The sequence below is a fragment of the Pygocentrus nattereri genome, chromosome 2, assembly GCF_015220715.1.
Source record: "Pygocentrus nattereri isolate fPygNat1 chromosome 2, fPygNat1.pri, whole genome shotgun sequence".
NCBI classification, from domain to species: domain Eukaryota; kingdom Metazoa; phylum Chordata; class Actinopteri; order Characiformes; family Serrasalmidae; genus Pygocentrus; species Pygocentrus nattereri.
The window spans coordinates 56412217-56438773 of record NC_051212.1 but is presented as its reverse complement, the minus strand read 5'-3'; the positions used below and the strand labels follow the sequence as shown (position 1 = coordinate 56438773).

Here is a 26557-nt window from a genome sequence, read left to right as displayed (position 1 = left end):
TAGTTTGATGGTATCTTACACTGTGATCTGTTTGCACTGCCATCAGGATGAGTCATTATAAATGACAGCATCTGCCAAATGTGGTAAATATAAATGCCACAATTGTAAATGTAATAGTGGATAACTACACAGAAAGCCAGAGGTCCTAGAGTGAAGTGTGAATCTGCTACCTGCGTGGTCAGACTGGTGCCTGCCCTGCCCGTGTTGGCCTGACTGGACACATGAACACTGAGTTTATGGAGTTGAAGATGCTGGACTTTCTGGCTCCAACAGGACCAACCAGCAGAACACAGGCCTGCTTCACCGAGCTCGCTCCATGCGTCCAGCCTGTGATCATGTCCATCAGAGCCTTTCTCCTCCTACAGACATATAAGCATAAAATATTGCTGTGTGTTATGGATGGTATGTATAATGGTATGTTTAAAATGCTTGGCCTCAGAACTTCAGCACACAGCCCGTTCTGCATGTTTAAATCATCTGTCCTAACTAAATGAAATAGCACCACCATGTGGTAAAGGATACAACACATTTACGCCAACAGAAGATCCAGATTTGTGTAAACGTGGAATATATGGATTGTGTACTCTGTAATAATCTTACTGTAATTTAGTAATGTGTGAAAAGTACATCATTAAACATGCAAAGCGTCAGTACTTGATGCTGAGGGTACATGTCACTGCATTAAACTGGAGTCGGAGGTTCTGAGTGTTTTTTTCAGGTAGGCTGACCACTCTTGATTGGGGTTCATGGTTTAAGATACAATGTAAATGCACTGTCAACAATTCCGAGGAATTTACTGACTGAATCTGATTTTACTTACTCAGAAGTCCACTGGATGTCCCTCCATGGCCCTGATGTCCCTCCATGACCCTGACGCTCACACTTCTGGTGGAAAGCATTTCCTGTATAGCCATGAACGCTGGCTTTAAACAGCAGGCTGAGTCTGTTACAGCCCAGCATGGAACAGAACAAATGGAAAACAAAATCAAGTTCATGTCTATGTAGACCTCACACAGACCCCGTCCACAGGAACCTCTGCTCTAGCACATAGGGAGGCTTTATTCAGTGCAGTCTGCTTTACTATCAGGACCATAGAGATAAGAACAGATGACAAAAGAGAACAAACAACAGAAAAAGGCAGCAAAGAGAAAGAAAAGCAGACCCAGTGAGAATCTGCAGAGGTGTGTCTGAACCTGCCACTGATGTTCTACAGGTATGACTGATGAATGATGGAAAGAACCGTTTTAAAAAGGTGTGAGTTTAGAAAATGTTAATTTACTTCTTCAAACATTCTGTATTTTATTCCAAACTTCCAATCAGACTCTAAACTACATTCCATTCCGCATAAGCAGTACTTAATGTAGCCAATCTAGAACAGTGGCACTGCACAACAACATGATGAATCTAATCTTATCTTAAATTAATCTAAACATTATAATGCTGCCCTATTAACTACACTCACCTAGTGCATTTGCAGAGATCGATGGTGAGGCATATAAAGTTCGATGATGGTCTGCTTGTGCCTGAAAGCTGTGATAATCTAGAACACCTGATCCATCTAATCGAGATCTTCACAAAACCCCGTTCAATCGATCGGTCAAACCAGGTCATTATCAGACATCATGAAATCATGCCAGTTTAAAAGCTAATCATCTGTAATGATTTAAAAGCTTTTTCATTCCAAGACTTTTGTGACAGTGCACTTCATACAAGTCACCTTTAATGTCAACGTATTTTCATAAAAGCTGTTTGTTTTTAAATATTTGTTATAATAAACAGCTTATAGTCCTACCTGAGGAAGAGGAGCTGTCTTGTCTTGACAGCCAAACAATACTCAGACAGGATGACTGAGAGCAAAATTAAACCTAAACTCTAGCTTTCACGCGCGGGTAGATGTGCCAACAAGCCATCGCTTTGAGTGTTTAAGCAAGTCTTTCAGCCTAAAGGATCAGGAACGTGTTAAATATCCAGCTAAGCTTCAACATTAACCCTTTCTACCTGCTCATTCAGACCAGTGTACTAGGTGCATGTAACACAGGTGAGGACCGTGTTTGACTGGTGAAGTGTTCTGTACACTTACTGGTCCTTTATTAGATTATCCTACCTTACTGCACCACGTTGGTGTGCATTATGACCCTGTTTACACCCGGTTCCTTCACGTGTCTTGAGTGTCCAGATTGCATGCGGATAGAGATAATCCAGATTACCAAGCAGGTGCAGATTTATATCTGCGCGATGAGACCACTTCAGGCGGTGGTCCGAGGTGCCTTTCAGCCATTACAGTAGTACAACTATATGCGACCGTATGGGAAATATTAATAAAAACAGAAAAAAGCAGTGATCAGTAAATTCTGTTTCACCTGTACTTTATTGTTTTGAATATACATACATATATATACATATACCAACCAGCCACTTCATTAAGTCCACCTCCTTGTTTCTCCATTCACTGTCCACGTTTTAGCTCCACTGACCGTTTAGTTCCACTCTGTAGTTCTACAGTTACAGACTGTAGTCCATCTGTTTCTCTGATACTCTGTTACCCTGTTCTTCAGTGGTCAGGACCCCCATGGACCCTCACAGAGCAGGTGCTATTTGGGTGGTGGGTCATTCTCAGCACTGCAGTGACACTGACGTGGTGGTGGAGGTGTGTTAGTGTGTGGACAGTGGACAGTGAGTGGACACAGTGTTACAGATTTGGACTTGAATTTGCAAAGCATTCTGCATAACATTCACCTTTTTCAGGTAGTCTCAGTGGAAAAATGACATTTAGCAGTTAACCTGACTTCAATCTGCAGTCTGGAGTCTAATTATCAATTAAATTGATTAAATTATTACTGAAGTCTAATTATTAATTAAAGATCATCGAAGAAGCTTTCAGTGGCTCTGAGCATCTGAATCACTGCATTCAGCAGAAGGATGTCAGTTTGAGGATCCAGCTCCAGCTCCTGGCTGTAGTTCTTCACCGGAACCACAGCAGACATAGACACTCCTAGATCTGCGCTGATCTCCTGCACCTGCGGCAAAGAACTTTCGCTAAAGGTTCTGTTGAATTTGTATATGTGTAGCTACTTTTACAGGAAGCTGATCCCCTCTGATTTCCAAACATATGTACAGTAGATAAACCTCACCATTTTGTGGATGTAAAGGCTTTGATAGACAGTCTTCAGATCTGCTGCCACAGAGGAACAGGCCTCATCCACCTTGGTCAGCAGAACCAGCTGTGGGACTCCTGTATAAGAGAGAAAACGTGTCAGAAAAAACTCCAGAAGAACCACTGAGAAGAACCAGGACTCAAAAAAGAGAAACTTCAGGATGAAAGACTAAAAGAAACCAAGTTTCAAAGGGAAAAACTCCTTAAGACCATAGGGAAGAGCCAAAAATTAAGAAAGTCTCTAAAAACATCTGGAAAAAATTAGAAGATCCAGAAGTTAAAAGGAAGAACTTGAGGAAGATTTGCAGGTTAAAAAAACTTAAAAGCAAGATGAAAAGAGGAAGAACAACTGAGAAGAACCAACACTCAAAAGGAGAAACTCCCTTAACAGCATGAGAAAGGAACCACTGAGAGAACGCCTCCTCCTTTGGGGCTGCACTGAACAGAAATGGGTGAAATTGTTAATTACCCATCTGGTTGGCTTTCCTGCGGATGGCTACCAGCTTCTCGATCATTCTGTCAGAGAGCAGTTTGACTTTGCAGGCATCAATGACGTAAACCACGGTGTGAATCCTGTCCGTCATGCTGGGCTCTCTGAGGAATGAATTAGACTCTGGCTGCAGAGGCATTGACGGGTTAAACTGAGGGGAAAAGACAAACATGGTTTTTATAGACAGGCAACTCATCATAAAGGTTTATGAATCTATGAATCCAGAATCTCCCTGTATTCATTTCATATTCTAGGATCTGAAAATGTCTATCATCCCGTTTTACTGAGCGTCCACCGCCTCTGCATGTCCATCATCTCTCAGCTGACCCACCCGATACTTGTCCTGCATGTGACCTCTCAGAATGCTTGTGAAGTCTTCGATGTCCAGTCCAGCGTTTAAACCCTCTTCCAGCCCCATACAGTCGCACACAGTGATGGGCAGAAGCTTCCCTTCCTTTCCTGCCTTTACGGAGTAGGTACGGAACTAAAACACAAAGTTTAATATAGAGTGAGAGAGAGAGAGAGAGAGAGAGAGAGACAGAGAGAGAGAGAGAGAGAGAGAGAGAGAGAGAGACAGAGAGAGAGAGAGAGAGAGAGAGAGAGAGAGAGAGAGAGAGACAGAGAGAGAGAGAGAGAGAGAGAGAGAGAGACAGAGAGAGAGAGAGAGACAGAGAGAGAGAGAGAGAGAGACAGAGAGACAGAGAGAGAGAGAGAGAGAGACAGAGAGAGAGAGAGAGACAGAGAGAGAGAGAGAGAATTTAAATGTAATACAAATTTTTTAATTAATTTAAAAGAAAGTAAACGACTAATTGAATATTTAAAGCTCACTGAACGTGTGAACAGAACTATGTGTGTTGCATTCTGTCTGATTATGAGAGGAACAGTGAAAGAGTCGAGGCAGAGCCAGGCTACTCATTCGTCTCTTATTCTGCTTGTTTTAATGATTTTGTTTATAAGACCCCATTAACAATGCTGGACCACTGTGTGTACTGTTGGAAATCCTCTAATGGAATAAAACGGTAGCATCTGGACATTTCACAGGTTCATTAAAAAATCTATGTTCCAAAACGACCCTACGATGAGCGAGACGGGGCCCCAGACCTGTACAGGCCCAGCCAACGCCCTGACAGAGACCTGTAGGTCTTAGAAATGCCATAAATGTAAATGCCATTGAATATAACTGTATAGAAAACTGTATGTAAAGGGTGAACTGTGAATCTGCTACCTGCGTGGTCAGACTGGTGCCTGCACAGCCCGTGTTGGCCTGACTGGACACATAACCCTTGAACACTGAGTTAATGGAGTTGAAGAAGCTGGATTTTCCAGCTCCAACAGGACCAACCAGCAGAACACGGGCCTGCTTCACCGAGCTCACTCCATGCGTCCAGCCTGTGATCATGTCCATCAGAGCCTTTCTCCTCCTACAGAAAGAACAGATTGCTCAATATGATTAATACAGAAACAGTAGGACTCTCTACTGCATCAGAACATCACAGCGTTCACACCAGAACCATAGAATACAGAACATCTGCATCTTCTGCACTGACCCTAGTGAAACAGCACCACCATGTGGTGAAGAAAGATAAAACACTGTTACATTAGACTGAATGAATAACCGACTCTAAATGTAGGTATTGTGATATAAACCGAGTCCGTTCTACAGTTTCTCATTAGGCTGAATGAATAACCGGCTCTAAATGTAGGTATTGTGATATAAACCGAGTCCGTTCTACAGTTTCTCATTAGGCTGAATGAATAACCGACTCTAAATGTAGGTATTGTGATATAAACCGAGTCCGTTCTACAGTTTCTCATTAGTCTGAATGAATAACCGACTCTAAATGTAGGTATTGTGATATAAACCGAGTCCGTTCTACAGTTTCTCATTAGACTGAATGAATAACCGACTCTAAATGTAGGTATTGTGATATAAACCGAGTCCGTTCTACAGTTTCTCATTAGGCTGAATGAATAACCGGCTCTAAATGTAGGTATTGTGATATAAACCGAGTCCGTTCTACAGTTTCTCATTAGACTGAATGAATAACCGACTCTAAATGTAGGTATTGTGATATAAACCGAGTCCGTTCTACAGTTTCTCATTAGACTGAATGAATAACCGACTCTAAATGTAGGTATTGTGATATAAACCGAGTCCGTTCTACAGTTTCTCATTAGACTGAATGAATAACCGACTCTAAATGTAGGTATTGTGATATAAACCGAGTCTGTTCTACAGTTTCTCATTAGACTGAATGAATAACCGACTCTAAATGTAGGTATTGTGATATAAACCGAGTCCGTTCTACAGTTTCTCATTAGACTGAATGAATAACCGACTCTAAATGTAGGTATTGTGATATAAACCGAGTCTGTTCTACAGTTTCTCATTAGGCTGAATGAATAACCGACTCTAAATGTAGGTATTGTGATATAAACCGAGTCTGTTCTACAGTTTCTCATTAGGCAGAATGAATAACCGGCTCTAAATGTAGGTATTGTGATATAAACCGAGTCCGTTCTACAGTTTCTCATTAGACTGAATGAATAACCGGCTCTAAATGTAGGTATTGTGATATAAACCGAGTCCGTTCTACAGTTTCTCATTAGGCTGAATGAATAACCGACTCTAAATGTAGGTATTGTGATATAAACCGAGTCCGTTCTACAGTTTCTCATTAGACTGAATGAATAACCGGCTCTAAATGTAGGTATTGTGATATAAACCGAGTCTGTTCTACAGTTTCTCATTAGACTGAATGAATAACCGGCTCTAAATGTAGGTATTGTGATATAAACCGAGTCTGTTCTACAGTTTCTCATTAGGCTGAATGAATAACCGGCTCTAAATGTAGGTATTGTGATATAAACCGAGTCTGTTCTACAGTTTCTCATTAGACTGAATGAATAACCGACTCTAAATGTAGGTATTGTGATATAAACCGAGTCTGTTCTACAGTTTCTCATTAGGCTGAATGAATAACCGGCTCTAAATGTAGGTATTGTGATATAAACCGAGTCTGTTCTACTGAGTCATTAGGTTGAATAGTGTGGACACTGTGTTGAGAGGCTAATTCTGAGGAGTTACTGACATTTTTATTTTACTTACTCAAAATTCCACAAAACATTTCTCCATGGTTTCTCCATGAATGATCCACTACCTGCAGTGAAAGACAGACTTGTGAGGTATACCTTCCGTCATGTCAGTGGAAATAAATGAAATAATGATGATTCTCTGGAAGAACTGAGGATTTGTAATCTCACCCTCCACTCTGTACACCTCACACTCGACCAGCTGTAAGTCGTTGCCGTGCATCTCCGTTGGATCAAAAGGATAATTTCCTGGATTGCTGTAAACAGTGGCTGCTTCATTGTAGAGAAACACCAAGGAGTGGAAATATGGACCTCCTGTTCCATCATAGAGGGAATGTTGTCCAGCTCCGCTGACCACTCGCAGAGGGTCCTTCTTCATCTCTCGCTCGTTGAAGCTGAACAGGAAGGCTTTGTCATCAGTGAAGTTCTGGTTGGTCTGGGCATAATCTCTGCTGGTGTACGCTCCGAAAATATACCCAGAGTTGTTGTACGCCACTGTGACCGTGGGACCCTGACGGTCACACTTCTGGTGGAAAGCATTTCCTGTATAGCCATGAACGCTGGCTTTAAACAGCAGGCTGAGTCTGTTACAGCCCAGCATGGAGCAGAGCTTCTGCTCCTGCTGTCTGGACAGTCTGGACGTAACCACACTCATAGTGACCTGGAACTAGAGAGATGGTGGAGAACAGCTGAGTTAGCTGGATAACGATACTCACAGAAGGACAAGCTTAAAGACGTGAGTCTGCAGTTACGGGTATTTTCCATTATTCCCATTTTAGACCTTGAATTAAACCCAAAATAAATAGTTTTGTTTAGTCAGTCAACAACAACAACAACAACAACAACAACAAAGCTTTTGCCTGCCTGTGTTTCAGCAACACACAGTTCACAGACAGACGGGCAGGCAAGCAGACAGACAGATGGGCAGACAGACAGACAAGCAGGCAGACAGACAGACAGACAGACAGACAGATGTGAGCTCCTGCCAATACCCTGAGCTGGACCAGACAGACAGACAGACAGACAGGCAGACAGACAGACAGGCAGACAGACAGACAGGCAGGCAGAGAGACGGGCAGACAGACAGGCAGGCAGACAGACAGGCAGGCATGCAGGCAGACAGACAGACGGGCAGACAGACAGACGGGCAGACAGACAGACAGGCAGATGTGAGCTCCTGCCAACACCGTGAGCTGGACCAGACAGACAGACAGACAGGCAGGCAGACAGACAGACAGACAGGCAGACAGACAGACAGGCAGATGTGAGCTCCTGCCAACACCATGAGCTGGACCAGACAGACAGACAGACAGTCAGGCAGACAGACAGACGGGCAGACAGACAGACAGGCAGATGTGAGCTCCTGCCAACGTGAGCTGGACCAGACAGACAGACAGGCAGATGTGAGCTCCTGCCAACACCGTGAGCTGGACCAGACAGACAGACAGACAGTCAGGCAGACAGACAGACGGGCAGACAGACAGACAGGCAGATGTGAGCTCCTGCCAACACCGTGAGCTGGACCAGACAGACAGACAGGCAGATGTGAGCTCCTGCCAACACCGTGAGCTGGACCAGACAGACAGACAGACAGTCAGGCAGACAGACAGACGGGCAGACAGACAGACAGGCAGATGTGAGCTGGCCTGTACAGGCTGAGTAACACACACATTAACGCGACCTACCGGAAGAGTGGAGTGTAGTGCGACGCCCGGCCGAGACCGAGCCGGTCAGTCAGCGGCGGGTCAGATGTGGCGATAAAGGCTTTGATCAGCTCAGCTTGTCGCTCTACCTGTGAAAGTCCGCTCGGCTCCTCCTGACCTGCTGAACCGGCCGGACGCGGGATCGAAACTCGTCTCCGGCTTTCGGTTTCTGTTCAGCTGCTCAGTGAACACGTGGGCTACGGACGGCACTCCGGTTTTCTCGGGTTATTCTGCGTGTAAAGAACGCGTTATCTTTACTGCCCTTCACAGCGACCAGCACAGCCAAACAAAGACTCTGATCGCGAAGGGTTAGTCAGTGTTCCGATAGAAAGACTGTTGTTGTTGTTGATGTTGTTGTTGATGTTGTTGTTGTTGAGAACCGGTGGGACTGAATGGCTTCCAGTCATAACGATAAGAATTAGGACACATTAAACACTGTAAACCTCTGGAGCTCCATCTGCCGGCCTGACGCTGCACATTAGCTGACCTTATTCCTCATTCAGCAACCGGTCACTGCTTTCATAGGACAGATGGGTTCGGTGGGCGGTGGGGGGCGGGGGGGGCGGGGGGGGGGGTCACTGGGGGGAGTAGAATTTCAGCAGTGTTATTATGACACCTGCCCCCATCCCCCATGTGGCATGTCCTGGGCTGCATTCAGTCCTGAAATGCACTTTACTTTGGGTTCTAGATACAGAACTGTATTTCACTGTTTATTACTGTTATTATAAATGTTCTCAGATATGTGTTTATGGTTACTCTCTATAACAGAAACTCTCAGTAATGTTGTGGTTTACAGGTTGTAGTGTTGCTTGTGAAATTAAAAATTGCGCTGCATTAGTAACGTTAGTGGTCAACATGTGTCCATTAACCCAGAATCATCTACAGAATCAGACTAAATGTACAGAGAAGCTGCTGAATACGAGGCCTCGCTGATTTCCTGACATTCAGAAACACCACAGACAAAAGAAGCTGAAACCCGACTTTTTCAAAATAAGAATCCTGTCGAATGTGAAAAAAACAAATGAGACACAAAACAACATCCAAATGAAGTCAGACGTGTTTGAGCTGAACGTTTTAATAACAAACTCATGTCATGTGCGTGTTACATTACAGACGATCCTCTAGTCTACAGTGCAGCAACACAGGAGTTTAGATGCCCTGCATAGCTTCCCTCTTCATAAAGCCTCCGCTTAAACAGTCACACAGCGGCGGACACATCACGAACAATCAGAGCGAGCGCGGACACAGCGGCATGGGTCACTGCCGGAGGACAGATCTCAAACCAGCAGAGCCAGTGGAGTCCAGGCTATAACCGCTCACTCACAAAAATAAAGGTTCCTCAACAGTTCCTGGGAAAACCTTTAAATGGTGAAGAACCTTTGAAGAAGGTTCATCTACAAAAGGGCTTCTATAAAGCTGCACTATGTAAGATTAGGTTGAAATTGAGTCTGGGAAAGGGGGCCGAAGCACAACCCACTCTACAAAATGTTTTTCCTAAAGCTTATCATTGGTTTGCTTAAGAAGGACTGACTGACGTGTGACTTTCATCTCTATTTCTGCGTTTTCATGTATAAAAGTGTCGTTTACAGATCAAATAAATGCAGCAAAGCTGAAAAATCACATTATTAACAGATAAACCGGCAGATCGGCAGACGGTTCTGCTACGGATCATTTTGTTTAAATACACTCAAAAACAAAACACAGGCCAATTATGTGCTCCGCATGTCACCCAGCCACGCCCCCCAGCCACGCCCCCCACCCCTACTCCACCACCCAAACACCAACCCCGACTAAAACATTGTGGCCTGTGTTGTGAAAAGGTTGGGAACTCCTGCTTAAGAGAACCAAAAGTGGTTCTTCTATGGCAAGTTTTTAAAATCTAGACTTTATAATTAAACTGGTCACTAATGGCCACTTAGAGTCTTACTTTCCAGCAATTACAGAATCCAGGACCGGAATCTCTTCAGGGTCCGTATTTAAAGACCCTGTTCTATGGCGCTGCTCCAGAGAACCCTTTCTGGTACCTTTATTTTTCGGAGTGTTGAGCTGTTTTACTCCTACATAAGAAATTCTGCACATTGTAGTACATTTTCCCTTCAATCACTCCTTCAAGTCATCGGCTGATTATCAAAACCATGAGTGGGGTCTCCAGATTTAGGGTTAGGGTTAGTAATGGGACAGTAAATGACCCACAGCAGAAGCAACAATGATGAAAAGATATGTTATCAATGCTTTTGGTTCTGTATGGTCAAACTAAGACTGAGTTGACTCGTCTTCCCATGGGGTCCTGCAGGCCGTACACCTGTTAACAGTTTAGTTGATATTGGTGGTTCATAACAGTCTCCATGCACTGTGGGCTGAACGTCGGCAGCACTTTAAATGAAGTACGATCTAATATGAAAATCAACCATCTAATTTATGTCCTTTTACACCTGAGCTGCGTCCAATCAGGACGCTTCAGAGCAAATAACACCCAGCACTACTGACATGAAGTGTGTAACAACCTAATAAACCTGTTCTCAGAAGATCTGAAAGTTCTCAGACTCTCTGAGGCTTGATATGAATAATTACATTTCTGAATTTGCAATTTAGTTCTGAGAAAATGGGTCAAAGCCTCCTGACTGGAGTCACATTATTCAGTCGAATGGCATCACATATATATACAGTACATATCCTGATACATACATTCTTTAGTTTATACAAACATGCATGTCGTCTTAACACAGTTATGCTTCTTAACTTCGGCTCTATAAAATCTAAATCGTTTTGTTTGTGCCGAATTGCTGTGGCAAGATTTTTTTCACATTTTTTTCTGAAACCAACAAAGCTTCCTCCAAAATTAACGAAGCTTCCTCCAAAATCAATGAAGCTTCCTCCAAAATCAATGAAGCTTCCTCCAAAATCAACGAAGCTTCCTCCAAAATTAACGAAGCTTCCTCCAAAATTAACGAAGCTTCCTCCAAAATCAATGAAGCTTCCTCCAAAATCAACGAAGCTTCCTCCAAAATCAACGAAGCTTCCTCCAAAACCAACAAAGCTTCCTCCAAAATCAACGAAGCTTCCTCCAAAACAGAAAACACATTTAACAAAAAACGACATGCACAAAGCTGCATGTGGAGAAATTAACCATGTTGTGAGATATTTAACATTCTGCACAGTTGCAACCTCAAATAAGTCCCGCACATCACTTACTGTCTGATATCTGATTATGCACTGCACAAAACGATCTCAGCAAGCAAAATTAGCTTTAAGCAAGTCTATATGTGCAATATTTCAAATTGCGATATTAAAATTATCTAAAGTATTTCTAGACATTTTTTACCTGTTTTGAGATTTTTTTTGCAATCATTCCATGATATTCCATATCCCTATAACATCTCCAAATGAGAAATATTACATATATAGATGAGATTTTAAGTAAATTTCAGACATCATTTTTGGGAGCGTGCATCCCCTCGCCTTAATTAAAATAGATTCTGTATCAATTCTATTACGCCCTGGCTAACTTTCATTGGGAAGAAAAAGGGTTAAAATCAGGCCGGAGGGGGACTTGTTTTCAGACCAGGAGGCACATGTGGACCAGCCCACCTGTATTTCTCCTGCTAAAGACACTTTTCTTCCTCATACCTCTTATTTATTATTTACATACTGAGATAAACAAGGTGGCTAGTGACGAAAAGAAAACGGATGAAAGCGAAATGTGACATAATCATCTCAGCTTAACGTCCTGTTAGCGTTTCTCACTGCCCACCTGCTCATCCTCCTTAACTGGCTTTATCATACCTGCAGTTCTGTCCATCTTCACATAACACATGTAGGAAAACTGCAAACGCAGTAATAAACTCAGGGGAGCTGTCGTGCTAGCAGCACCACATCATCACGCTTAACTGGAGCCCTCAAGGCTGATGTTAGCTTCCTATTGGTGTTTCCATTCCACCTTAAACAGTGCCCCAGTTACACGCTAATGCCCAATCAGGCATCTGAATGTAAGCGGTATATAATTTGATAACTTCAACTTCATCGGATCTTTCTCCACTGTACGAATTACAATCAGCAAACGGAACTGGGGGCTGAACTGCTTGAGGGTTGGGCCACTGGTTTAACCCTAAATTACTACAGATACACACTTGGGTGTAAAGTTTATAGTTTGTCTGGGGGTTTGGGGGCTTAAATCTGTCAGTTTATTCATTAGCTCACAGTAAGTGAGCAGTCAAAATCCATCTATATAGCGCTTTTACAACAGACGAGCCCCCATGTGCATCGCCGCAGCAAGAGGAAGAAACCCTGAGAGGAACTAAGACTCAAAAGGGGAACCCATCCTCCTCTGGTCCACACCAGACAGCAAACAGTAACAGCAGAGAATGCGATTTGACCAATAGTATAAGATAGGGAAAAGGGGAAAAGCAGGAGAAGCAATGGCTATGATTTCCCACTCCGACACTGGTTAAAATCTTCAAATGCCCAATGGAAAACGATCCAGTCAGGATTGTTTTCTCTGTGATATCTAGGTAAACACAGCCAAGCAAGCTCTCCCATTGGTTAGGACCTCAGGCATGGTTTCCTACTGGACGACTGTAGGTGACTAGCTCAACAGACATGATGCAACACTGGGACAGTGTCACTGACCAGCAACATCACCAGACCCCAATCCCAATTCTCAATCTGGAACATCAGAAAATAGACAGACAGGGGGCTCCCGAGTGGCACAACTGTCTAAGTGTGGGCCGTATCATTAGGAGATTGCAAGTTCGAGCCCTGGTGATGCCCGGGAAACACAATTGGCCTTGCTCTCTCTGGGTGGGTAGAATGGCCCCCCCGTCTCCCCCATCACTCAACGTGATGCTGGTCAGTGCAGGCGTGGGCTGACATAACAGATCTGGAGGTTGGCTCTTTCCTCCAAGCACGTTCGGCTGTCCAGTGACGTTGCGTGAATGGCAGTTCGAAAAGATGCGGTGGCTGGTTTCACAGGTCTCAGAGGAAGCCTGTGCGGCCTTCACCCTCCTAGCATTGATGGCATCGTGTGATTGGGGGGTGGAATTGGAAACAACTAAATTGGGGAGAAAATTGGGTAAAAATAAAACAAATAAAATAAAAGAAAATAGGCGGACAGGAATTCTGGCTGAAATGTGCACCAACTCAGTGGAAGAGTGGAGTAGAATAGACAGGAGCTCATTCAGAGAGGCTGGTGTAATCCTTACCTCACAGGATTGGCATTATTTTAAAGGCAAAGCAGGGGGAAGCGTAATCAATTATCAGAGATGAAATGATGCATGCAACTTGTACTGTGAATTTACCTTACATACAATATTTTAACAACATAAATCAAATGTGTATATATTTATATGATCTTGGACTGATGAGCAAATTATTTACCGCATTGCCTCTGCTGAAGCAATGCAAAATTGCTGCGTCTCAAATCGGGTACTATTATATTCTTAAACATTTTCATGCTATGCACTAGTGCATCTAGAACCTGGATTTTTGAGGGGTGGAGCGGCTGATCACCCTAAATCAAACACTAGCATTTTGGAAATGACAAATAACTCAGAGTAATTGAAATAACCTCATATAACCGCTTCCTCTAAAGGTTCCTCCTCTTTCTACCACTTTCTCTGAAGCCCCCTTCCCTTCCTACAGCTTCCTCTGACTACTCTTCTGATGGTTCCTCCTCTAGAACATCTACTGAGGCTCCTCCGTTAGTTTTGATGGCCACTCTAAATCCTACAGCTTTCCATTCCTACAGCCTTCTGCGTAGTTGCAGAAGAGCGAAAACCTCATTTTTTGGCAGATCTGGTGTAGCATCCTGCTGTTTTCCAGTGTGAACACACTACTCGCACTACAAGTGGCCAGTACACTACAGAAGTACTCTATTTGAGAGACAGCTCAAGTCCAGTATTAATTACCAAGATTACAAATCTACGTTCATTGCTCAGGTGATCAAACCATGCAGGCACGGGTCTTTTCCATGTTCCGTGGGTTTAAGTGCTGAAGTTAGTGCTCAAAAGGGAAGGTAAAGGCTCATGTCAAGAGTGGAGTTTTGTTCATGTCTCAAAACTCCACTTTACAAGCAGGGAACGTTTCCTCCTGCATGGCCACGGTGCTGTTACTGCCCAGAACCGTGATGCCCAACTGCCGCTGCTTCTCTTGGGTCTGCTGGTACCACTCATGCATCATAACCGACTCAAATGTGGGAATCAACGTCACCTGCAGGACAAGACATAAGACAGACTGAGATATAGGTATTTCCTACACACGTAACTTAGATCTAGACCTATAGTACTGCACTAAAAAACTTTCTTAGGCCAACTGGGAATTTTTTTAATTTAAAGCTATTTATCTGAGCAGGCTACAGTGAACAGAGAATTGCCATTCAATAACATCTTGCTGTTCTTAAAATACTTTGACTACAACATCTAAAATCTTTAGTGTTTAGTTTTATAACTGGAATCATATTTAACTAATATTCAAATCTGCATTGTATAAATTATTATTGTATAAAACAAAACAAAATATTATGACAAATGATTTAAAAACCTTTTCCTGAGAAACAACACATTGATTACTTTTTACTGTTTATTTACTCTTTCCATTTTTAAATATTTTTGTTAGCCGGATTAAGACTTCTGTTTAGTACTATTCACTGGGAAATAACATGATGCAAGAGTACGAACTGACCAAAGTATGAACTGACCTCTGGAAAAAGTAAAGGACTTGACAAAATAACAATGAGCTTCTATCCTCAGGATAAAATAATGAGAATGTATTTTATGAGGCTTCTATAAACCGCAATGAGCATGGAAATTTTTTAAGTTGTCAGAGAAGCTGTTAGTGGTTGAGCCTGTGCATGTCATCTACAGCATTATATCATATCTCAAGGTTACCTCTACAATTCATTTCTATCTCATAATAGAATATAAGAATACTATTGTATTACATGATCATGAAATCTTTTTAAAAGAAAATGTAACTATAATCATCTTCTTCCATAGATTTGTTACACCTATCTGTGCTCAAGGTTTCGCTACATTGTTCAAAAAGAGTCTGAACTGACCGGCACATGCTCAGGCCATAAGGACTTTCCATCCAGTAAGGCATCCAGGATGGGCCTCATCATGGATTCTTTAATAGTGTCGTCCCCACTTATGATGTAACAGGAGGATCGCAAGCGGCAGAAGAACTCAAGGTCAATAGTGGAAGCTGCATAGCCAGACGGGAGATATGCCAGGTCCAGATATACTGACAAACTGCCCTTGTTTCCTGCTGATTGGAAGAGAAGGAACACTTTGTCAAGGCCTGTTGTGTGTACTGATGTCAATTTATTGAATTAACCAATAGATGTTCCATAACAAACTGGCATAAAAAAGGTATGTCACAACCATCTTTGTGTACAATTGATCGGAACTCCCCTTACCGGATGCGCTCAGTCTTTTTGGAGCAGAATGAGCAGAGCGTGATGCAGAACTGTCTACAGTGGAGCTTGATCTCAGACTACCAGCTGATCCGCTTTGATTTCCAGTCTTAATTTTGCTGTTTTGCACTGAGCTGGTGGACGAGATAACCCCTGTCATCTTTTTGCTCTTAGTCGCACCAACTTTGACTTTCCCCATATCAGGCATGCAGGCCCCAGGCTGGGGTGGAAGGGGAGGCAAGTCCTTCACAGGGACTGGCAAAGGATCTTGAGGTGGGGTATTGTTTGTCCTGTGACCATCGGTAGGGTTCTGAGAGGAGAAATGCATCCCAGCTTCCTCATCAGAATCTAATGCACCATCTGCAGTGATGGAGGGGCATTCCTCCACTCCAGGATGAATATCCAAATCTGAGGCATTGGGGAAGTAGTCACTAACAGAAGTCAAAGGAGTTTCCTGGGCTAGGTGAGTGGACTTGCTGTTTGAATATACTTGTGGTAAGGGTTTTGCCACATCCTGGGAATGATCACTATCATCTGAGAGGTCTTGAGGGCTGCTGGTTGTGGTAAGTCCCGGAGACAATGGATGCTGTTGAATCCCTGCAGATTTGAAATGTTTGAACTCGCATGGAGACACCAGACAAAGGTCAACATCATGGGCACCAGCATCAAACATCAGGCCCTGAGGTCCAGGAGGACGTCCATCCAAGCCATCGTTCATAACTCTCTTGGTGTGGGCCATTTTTAAGGACAGGGACATTCCTACCTTGAAATCAGAATCTACATACTGACCGTTTGAGTAAGACGTTTCATCCTCATTGGTGGATTCACTGACTGTGGGAAGGACTTGCTCAAAGGACATTGACAAAGACTCATCAACTTCAGTGGACTGTGGTGAGCTAACTTCTGCTGGCATTGAGTGGGTGGTCACAGTAGGAGATATATCAGGCATATTGTCCTTGAAAGAACTCAGGGATAGGAAACTGGAGTGTTTTTCTTTGGATGAGGCAGAGGTGCTCTCTTGATTACTCTTGGCACATCCAGACTCTGAATTCTTGCAGGATCCTCCTACCTGCTGACTCTCTGATCCAAGGCACATCTTGGCTCCCAGACTGCTGTGGTCCCTAGATGCCCAAGTCTCCTCAGGGGACAGATGATAGGGCGTATGGCCAGCACTATTCGGGCCAGATCTAGGAGAACTCAACTCCAAAGTCTTTTCATCAGGGCTGATGCAGACTTCATCCTGAACACATTTGGACAGATTGTCTTTAAAAGCGCCATCAAGTAGGGTATACTCCGTTGGTGTGAGGTCCAAATTTACACTACGTTCGCTTTTTGTATTCTTGACAAAGTAGGCAGAAGGATCAATGGCCTTGCTTGGATTGGGTACAGCTTCTCGAGAATCTGCCCTCTCAGGATTGCCATGGTCATTCTTCAGATCATCTCCATTTCCTGAACCTGTCCCAGAGTGTTGGTCCAAGATTTTACTTACAGAAACATCATGTTCCTGCTCTCGCTCCAATTCCAGAAACTCTGATGTCATATCTTCAGGTGAAGAAATTATGGAGTGATTTGAATCCTCCACATCACCTGATAGCTTCTGGTTCTGCTGTTCCTTGTTAGATTTGTTGCTTTTTATCTTACTTTCTGCCCCTTTGTTTTCTTTTGTTTCAATTTTCTTTGCACTTGCAGACTTACTTGCATCTGAAGGAGGGACCACAGATGTTGAAGGGGCTTTCTTCACATCTTTTCCTGCCAAACTTGTCTTTTTATCTTCATTTTTTTCATCTTTTTTATGTTCAGGCTTTAAGTCTGCCTTTGGTTTGTTAACAGGCGAATCTTTTTTCCCAGACATTTTCCTTTGCCCATTTTCTTGTTTCTTTGTTACCAATGCACTACCCCTTTCATCTTTTTTATTATCTCTAAGAGACTCCTTCCTTGCAACAGGCTTGGAGGGTTTTAGTTTGCCATAGTTTTCCACAGACTTCAGCCTTTCTTCGCCTGTAGAGTCACTTCCATTCACAACTTTGGTCTTGTCCTTTGGGTCTAGATACCCACGAGCTGATCTCTCCTTTGGAGCTGCACTTGGTGTCCCTGTTCGAGATTCCTTTGTGTTGGATTTGAGGCTATCTTGGCTCTCTGCACGTTTTGGGTTCTTTTCTGACTTTGATGATTCAATGTCTTTCGAGCACACTACAGGTCGCTTGAGAAACTCTAGGTGTTTCAACTTCTCTAGACCCTCCAATATCTTTGCCTGTGGTGAGGAACCAGGGAAGAGTACTCGGATTATTTTTTCATGTGGGCTGGCCGGATGCCACACAAGTAAAGCACAGATAGAAACTAGACAGGTTAATGGAATCTCTGAGCCTTTGGGATTGGAGCTACTCTCAGGCCAGCTGTGCATGAACGCCTCAAACTCTTTGCTGCGTTTTATTGGGTTAAGGACATATAACTCAAGACACCCAACTCCCATCTTCTGAAACAAAACAACTGGCTCTATAGAACCATTTGAGTTGCGAAGTAGCGGTTCTGGGGATATCTTAAGCTTCTCCAGATGCCGTAGAGTTAGAGCTGCTTGATCGCTACTTCTTAGCACATTTGGGTCACCTTGAAGTTTTTTCAGCCTGTTTGGTGCATTGAAGAACACCACGCCCAGCTCTGGAGATATTAAATTTTTAAGCCATTTCTCTTTCTTATTCGAGTTCGAGGAATCATCTTCCTCAAGTTCTGCAACCTTCCTTTCAAATAGACTGTTAATCCCTGGCAAATTATCTGTCCCAGCATGAGTGAGCAGAACAGAATCAACACGGTCCAGATGCCTCACCAACTTCCAAAAGCAAGAGCGTTCATCAGCCCCGCCATTGACCAGAACGTTGAATCCATTGACTGCAAAGAAGGCACAGTCCCCCCTCCCACCTGGAAAGATGTAGCAGCAGGGACGGCAAAGCTTGAGGAAGCCCACCGTGCTTGGAGGCTCCAAAAGGTCAAATGGCGACATTAGTTCAAGAGTCTGGGCGAGATCATCCGTAAACTCCTGAAGGCCTTCCATTTTGGGGAGCACCATTAGAGGGTTTACCTTAATGTCTATCAAATCTTGAATGTTGTGCTTCCCAAGCACAGAGTTCTTCCATTTTCCAGTCTTTGGACAGCTGAGGGTCAGGCTTGGTTTTCCATGTGCACTCGCAGCATTCAGTACTGACTGGATCTGTTGGAGACATTTATACAAAAGAACATTCATTGTAAATGTAGAAATTCATGTGCTTTGTCCCACACAAATACTGATAGAAGTGGGAGATCGGAGGCTGGATTCATGAAAACTTTCCTAAGAAAAAAACTTGTGAAGGATCTTAAGACAAACACTAAGAAGTTCATAAGAATGTTCTTATATGCAATTCTCATAAAAAGGTACTGAAATATTTTCTTGCAAAAGCCTTATTCTCTTAAGAAATATTAATGGTTTATGTATGTAGGCTGTGGGTTATTTGTCATATTGCATTTTACATATGACCAGAAATTAAATCATATTTTCACTAACTGGTTATTCATTGCAATCACATTAACATCTAAGTACAGCAATACAAAAATAACATAACATTAAAAATGATTAACAAACAAGGACAATGTGATAGTGGAGGAAACAACAAAAACACATTGGTTTATCCTCATTGGTTTATTTTAACAGTTATAGTTTGCGAAAATCACTAGAATCACTAGTGAGACCTTGCCAGTGATACAGTACGAGACTTTCATAAGGTTAAAAAAAATATTTTCTTTTTCAAGAAAACCAAACATAAGAAAAAATTATTTAATAGAATAATAATTTATCCTAATTTATTGATAATTTACATTTTGTCTAAAGTATGTAGTTAAGAGAAAAAAAGTCACACTTCAGAATTTTTTTTTCTTAAGACAGTTTTGTGAATCGTTACATGCAGTGCCAGTCAAAAAGAAGGAAGGGTCATTTCTCTTACATTCAAAATCATAAAGGTTTACACATAAATGCCAGAAATACCACATAAATATTGAAGCTGATGAGTGAATTTATTTGGAAGTAAATTCATACACAGATTCCAACAAGTAGTTTGAAAGAGTCTAAAGCTGCGTCACTTTTACTCCATAATGTGGAAAACAGTGAAAATAAGCAGCAGGAATATTCAGACTTTTGATTTGAACGCATACTAGAGCACAGACCTCCTCATCCTCAAAGATCTGAGAGAAGTGGTTTGGACTGAAGTGTCCAGTTTGCAGGATGATGTCCCCAGTGTCCTCCAGCGACTGTCCTGCAAGCACGAGCAGCTTGTGCTGACTCGAGTCCCGTATCAGGCTGCGTATCTGCATGGAATTACAAACATTTCAGTGGTTAATTATTAGCAAGATGGCTCAGTAGCATCAGCTCTTTCAGGGTTGCCCAGCAACCCTGGCATTGATTTTATTTGTTGTATTTTCTAAATTCTGTTGTTTTAATGCTTCCCTGTCATTTTTTGTGGGAAAGTATTAATTAACATTACTCACTAGGGCTGCGTATAAAGTGAGTCAGTACAGACTGAATAGAGTACATTTAGGAACAAGTGCTGCACAAACAAACCTCTGAGTACAGAAGCTCCTCTGAGGGATTGATCAGAACCCTGGAGCTGAGAACATGTGTAGAGGAGTGAAATATCCGCTGACCTGCAGAGAGACAGGACAGAGATAAAGACAGAAAGGTGGAAAGGAAGTGCCCCTGCCAGGTCTTACAAACATCTAATCTGGTTTAAAAGCAGCTGGACACTGAAACGGACACTTGGAAGCTCTCACTCCACAGAGTTAATGATTAAAAGACAAACATCAGCAACAAACAGACAGTTATTGATCTCTTCATCTGACAAATGTCTCAGAGCTGAAGTTAAACCAGAGACGGAGAACTAAAAATCCTGGCGCTCCTACGAAACAGGCTGAGTTACTTATTCAGCTTCCCGGTTTTAGAGGAAGGTCTGCCAAATGATAAACACAATCATTAACTGCATTACTTCATGTATCATTATTAATCATGCTTGTCTTATTTGATGGTATAATGTGGTTATGTACAGTGTAGTGGGTATATAGTGGCTGGTATAGTGCAGTGTCCAAGATCATGACTGTAGCAAAGATTCTGTGGGAACAGCACCCCCTTTACTTTGGGTAAGACATTACAGGCAAAAACAGAGCCACAATTAACAGGTTAACGGGTCAAACTACCTGGAAAACATGTAAAGAACAACTGCTCAAAGCTGTGTGCAAGTGAAGGAGAAGAATGTGGCACTGTGGTGGTCTTCATCACCTGTGGTGGTCTTCATTACCTTCAGTTAAAGGTTATAAGTTTATCATATTATGTTGTATTTATATTTTTTACCTTGCACTGAGACCCTGCCTCACCCTGTCTTTACTTTTTCTACTGAAGTTAGTTAAGGTACCCTTTCTCCAGGGAACGTTTCTCCAGGGAACGTTTCTCCAGGGAATGTGACTTCAATGGCACACAGTTACACCCTTAAGGGAACATTTACGCCGCCTGTACCTCGGCTAAAATTTTAGAGGACAATAATAACCCCAGAACCCTTTTTTTCAGACTGTAGAACCACGTTTTAACTCCTTTTGTCTCGCTGATCTCTCTGCAGGGCAGTGCCGGTCTGGTATTTCCTCTTTTCAATGCCCAAGCTTCCTGTTAAAGAGGAGCCACACTGACCAGGTCAGAGCAGAAAGGGCGCGACCCTATGTCCAGCCACCAAAGCTAAACACCACGAGAATGCTGGACGAGGATCAGTCAGTTCCTTTTAGACATACATTTCTGAATTGATAATAAACTAATGATTAACACCTTCACTCAAAAATCTTGATGCCAAAAAGGGACGTTTGGGCAATTTTTATGCCATAGAAGAACCAATTAACCCGCTAAACGTCCAGAACCCACCAGTGGACCCAAAGTTTTATTACACTGTTCTATAGTCTAGGAATACCTCCACCAGTTTGCATTGAAAGTCCCTGTAGTGGCTGATTAATAAGCCTTAGTATGTAATAATCCTAGAAATGAAGTAGATAATTAAGTGTTTATTGCAAACGATCTTTAAACAATCTCTGCATAATATAAAGATTCAATAGCAGTACTTTCTTCTTGAAATCACACGCCCAAGCATAGAACCATGTAGTGTGGGTTTGGCCAAAACTGACACTAATAATTCATGATATTATTTTTCTAATTTTACAGGCAGTTCATTCCAGCATGAGAAACTAATTACGTCATCAGTGAAACACAGTGAAAGTGTTTCCTCTGGAGCCAGTGAGTCGGCTATCGGTCAGCAAAATCGCTTCTGAAGTCTTAATATAACAGTGTATTGCCGTTAGCTGCCAGAGTCTGAACAATTGGTCAGCAGCACTTCCTTCCTGACCGGCCCTGAGTTGCGACTGTAGCTGTTCAGAGTACAGACCAAAAACCAGCTCTATTCACCAACAGCAGCTCTGTCCACCCACTGTCCACTCACACAGCACACACAACACTGCGCATCTGTTCACTCAGTCAGAGCTGCTTTTGTCATGTGAGTGATGTGAAGAACGTCTGGAACGGCGCATGAACAACAGCTGCTATTATCATTATTATTATTATTATTATTATTATTATGGAGGCTTTCAGTGCACTGTGCACTCAGCTCTACAGAAACTATCTACAGTCTTCAAAAGTAGCTCAGAATCCCTCTTCCTTCCCTAAAGAACGTTCCAGTGGAGAAGATCCCAGTAGTAGAGCTGCCACATTTAGGCCGCATCCACATGCGTCCAGACATATCTGAAAGCATAACGTTTTTCTTTGTGTGCTGGACAACTGAGCAAAGATCTAAGAGCTGCTAACATGTCTGAGGTTTGAAGTTTAGCTGTACGTCTTATAACTGGGCTGAAAGCTAAAATTTGTAAAAAGTTAAAAGTCTGTTGTTTAAATTTTCTTCTCTGCCTGATCAGGACGGTGTGGATGTTCTGGAGATAACAGTGTAGCCACGGCAGTGTAAACAAGCCCACAGCAAGCAGCAGGTCTTCTGGAGCTTTTCAGCTTTTATTTTCTGGGAGAAAAAATGCTTTGTAAGTCGCTTTGGATAAAAGCGTCTGCTAAATGTAAATGTAATGTAAATGTAATGTAATGTAATGTAATGTAATGCTTTAAATGTGTGTGAAATACAGAGTTACGGAGCTCTTGTCAGAAAATCTCTGCTTTAAGCAACAGATAACAACAGCTAGAATGAGCCGAACTCAGTTGTTACTAATAGATAAGAAAACAAAACTACACAAACACAGAAAGCTCAAGCACTACGTTTACTAATGTTTAACTTCTACTGTAACTGAGTTCAACAAGCTGACCTAAAAAAGCTCCCTTTGTTTTCTCATGATTTAGACCTGCGACCTGTAATCCCTCCGCCGTTACTGTAAGGGCCTGCCTTACCTTCAAATCTAATCACATTCAATCAAATTTATTTGTAATGCTTTTTACAACGGATGTGGTCACAAAGCAGCTTCACAGAATTCCAGATAAGACAGAATTTTAACAGGAATGTAAAAACCCCCGGTGGGCAAGCCAGGGGGCGCCGGTGGCAAGCAGAACCTCCCTCAGAGCTGAGGAAGAAACCTTGGGAGGAACCAGGCTCACCAGGGGGGACTCGTCCTCCTCTGGTCAGACTAACTACAGAGTGATTATACTACTAATATTAATAGCAGTAGTATTAGTAGTAGTAATAGCTGGGAGTCTATGAAAGCATCAGTGTAGGGTGGGCAGCTAGTCCAAGGCAGGTGGTGGTAGTTGGGACGTGGACATCTGGTCTGAAGTGGGTACATTTACACTTACAGCATTTGGCTGACACTCTTCTCCAGAGCGACTTAAAATTTGATCATGAAGGTGGGAAGGTGGTGTTAGGAGTCTTGCCCAATGACTCTTATTAGTATAGTGTAGGGTGGTTACCCAGGTGGGGCACTGAACCCCAATCTACAGCATAGAAGGCAGAGGTGCTACCCACTACACCAACCAACCCACTAGGAGAGCTCGCCTTACCTTCAATCTGATTGGTCAACACAAAAAACACCCAGGACATAAAACACAGGCTGTGTTGGAAATAGCCCACTACACCCTGCTCATGCACTGATTCTGCACAAAGGTAGTGAGCAATACACACACTGTGACCAACATGGATTTCTCCAGCACACCAAGGATACCCGGATGATGTTCTGCTCCGGGAAGGATGTTCTAGTATTCTGAAATCCTGCATCCCAAAATGCACCACAGCCGTTCTGGGAGGACTTAACCAGTGACGTAACCAGTGAACCAGTGACGTAACAACCTGGATATTTTAATAGCACTGCTATTCACTCAGAGCAGCGCTGAAGCTACCCCAGCGCTCTCTGCTGGTCTCGAGTAGCAGTAACTCAGCCGAATGCCTCTCAGCATCGGCTCCTCTGGCTCCTCTGTGAGTCACTCGGATTATCATTCAGTCAAGTTACCAACTACAACTGTCACGAATCGCAAATGGAGGAAAACAGGTGTGTTTAGAAATCACACGGCTTTACCACACCGACCAGTCCAAAGCTCAGAGACGGACAAAAACACAGATATGCCCATTGGCTCAGTCCCTGATGTCGTCAGGCTATGTCCTGTAGTTTGGCACACGGTTTGTGTTGTATACTGGATAATGAACTGTACACCACTGACAAAGAGCAGCGTACAGTATATACTAGTGTAGTATAGAGTATTCACTAAATACTAATGCAGTACACAGTACACTATTTACACTACAGCCATACCTGCACACTGTCTGTAGAAGGTGAGGCACCCAGAGCAGAAGAAGCATCTCCCATTAAAAACAACGGCAAAATAAACGTAAAGAGAAGATTCAAATTCATATTCATACAACCAACTCCGCTCAGAAGGACCTGTGCTGAACGGACGCCTGTGGACTCGCAGTCAGCCAAGCTCCCGCTGGAGAGAGAGCTGGAGAGCCTCTATTAAGGTCAGAGGTGAGGAGAACATAGAGGACATGTGGACAGGTCACTCACCTTTAACGTCCGCGGAGCCTTGAGATGAACGCTGAGTAACAAAGAGCTTCAGCTGTTCGTCCAGATTACACAGACTCAGATCCACATCCCACGAGCGGATTCCTGGGGAAGACATTCAGAGCGGCCTGTGAGGGTGGAGCTCTCACTTCTTCCTGTATTCGTGATGAAACCCGGCGCTCACTGTGACAGAGGCCTGATTGTCCTGCCCGCAGACTGAAGCCGAGCCACACATCACGAAACTCAGCACACGCACGACGTACATCACGACACACAGACAACACGCCAATAAAACAGCGCTAGAGTTAAAACTACAAATGAGTTTTAAAGGTTTAAATATCCCGGATTTCCTCTCACAGCACTCACGACTGTCACAACCCCCACAGCAGCTAACGCGTGTGTCACGGTGCAACTTCACACTCACACGCTGTGCTCTTCACACGTGGGACACAGTGAGTCCCTGCTGCTGTGTGCAGCTGTGCTAAAGTACTTCAGTCCATGTTTATATAAAAGAAAATTCAGCCATTCTGTAAAATGCAACAAAAACAGGAATCTGTGATTTGCTAATTCTCTTTGATCTTTAATTAACTGAGAAAAGTACAAAGATATACATTTCAAAAAGTTGGGAAAATAAAGCAAAATAAGAGCGGAATGGTGACGGTTTTGGGGTCTGAGCGCTTTTTCCTGATTATGGCACTTGTTCTTAAGTGCACCTTTAAATTCACCTCTTGCAAACAACATGTCACAAAAATATTATATATGAATATTATTTATGGATATTATATATGAAGCACAGTCTCAGCTCCCTCTGTAATGAGCTGGAGCTCTGAAAACCCAGACCATCGGCCCTAAAGCCGAGAAAATGAAACCCGTTTTTAGAAATTCTTCGTGAAGACAGCTCTTCTGACGTGGACGGACTGTTTTGGTTGAAATGTGTTTATCAAAGTCTCAGGATCACAGAAGGAATAAAAGAAAGCGCAGCAGCAACTTCAGCCGCTGGGAACGCTCTGCTCTGTACACTGCGGTCAGTCAGATGAAGATTCCTGAGAATCAAATAATCATGGATCCTTATGTTATTGTGTAACTTTCCTGGAAATGGAGTTTGGAGATCACAGTGAGTAACACTGAGATCAGGGCTGTTAGAACTGGAACACCTTCTGAACACGCTGTGAGCACCAAACACGTCTCAGCCGGGCGTCTGCGCTCAGGGTAAGATGGGAAAATCTGGGAAAATGTGGTTGGTGGAACTGTCGCTATAAGTCAGGGTTTGTAGGTAAGTGAGGGGAACTGAACAGACAGCAACACAAACACACACACACACACACACCTACACACACAAACACACACACACCTACACACTCTCTCTCACACACACACCTACACACACCTACACACTCTCTCTCACACACACACACACACCTACACACTCTCTCTCACACACACACACACACACACACACACACCTACACACACCTACACACACATACACACACACACACACACTCACACAGCTGATGCTGATGCCCGGCAACAGTGATGAGCCTCAGAGAGATCCAACTGAACACACCCACCATCACAGCTCTACAGCGCTCAGGGGAGAGAAACACAGCACTGCTGCAGGCAGGAATACCGGGAAAAACTCGGCCTTGTCCGGAATAATTCACTGAGAAACATTCACC

At 43.1% G+C, this 26557-nt stretch overlaps 2 protein-coding genes across 3 annotated transcripts in view; both read right to left on the bottom strand.

Moving 5' to 3' along the window:
- Window positions 1–2569: 2569 nt before the first annotated feature.
- On the bottom strand, window positions 2570–8862 carry ifi44c2 (interferon induced protein 44c2). Its single transcript, XM_017682618.2, has 8 exons — window positions 8423–8862; window positions 6909–7404; window positions 6754–6805; window positions 4870–5065; window positions 3976–4128; window positions 3624–3795; window positions 3132–3232; window positions 2570–3017 (listed from the first exon to the last, which is right to left on the bottom strand). Exons 2-8 carry the CDS (start codon window positions 7390–7392, stop codon window positions 2856–2858), a joined length of 1320 nt encoding a protein of 439 aa, XP_017538107.1. The 5' UTR covers window positions 7393–7404; window positions 8423–8862; the 3' UTR covers window positions 2570–2855.
- A 623-nt stretch (window positions 8863–9485) lies between these two features.
- map1sb (microtubule-associated protein 1Sb) overlaps window positions 9486–26557 on the bottom strand; it is a 19439-nt gene continuing 2367 nt past the window's right edge. Inside the window, exons 2-7 of one of the 2 annotated variants that reach the window (XM_037546856.1) lie at window positions 24882–24983; window positions 20431–20513; window positions 20037–20177; window positions 15852–19050; window positions 15492–15700; window positions 9486–14644 (exon numbers count right to left, since the gene is read on the bottom strand). In XM_037546856.1, coding sequence (XP_037402753.1) covers window positions 14489–14644; window positions 15492–15700; window positions 15852–19050; window positions 20037–20177; window positions 20431–20513; window positions 24882–24983 — 3890 coding nt within the window. In that variant the 3' untranslated portion in view covers window positions 9486–14488. The remainder of the gene's footprint in view (window positions 14645–15491; window positions 15701–15851; window positions 19051–20036; window positions 20178–20430; window positions 20514–24881; window positions 24984–26557) is intronic. The other variant, XM_037546859.1, reaches the window with a different exon arrangement.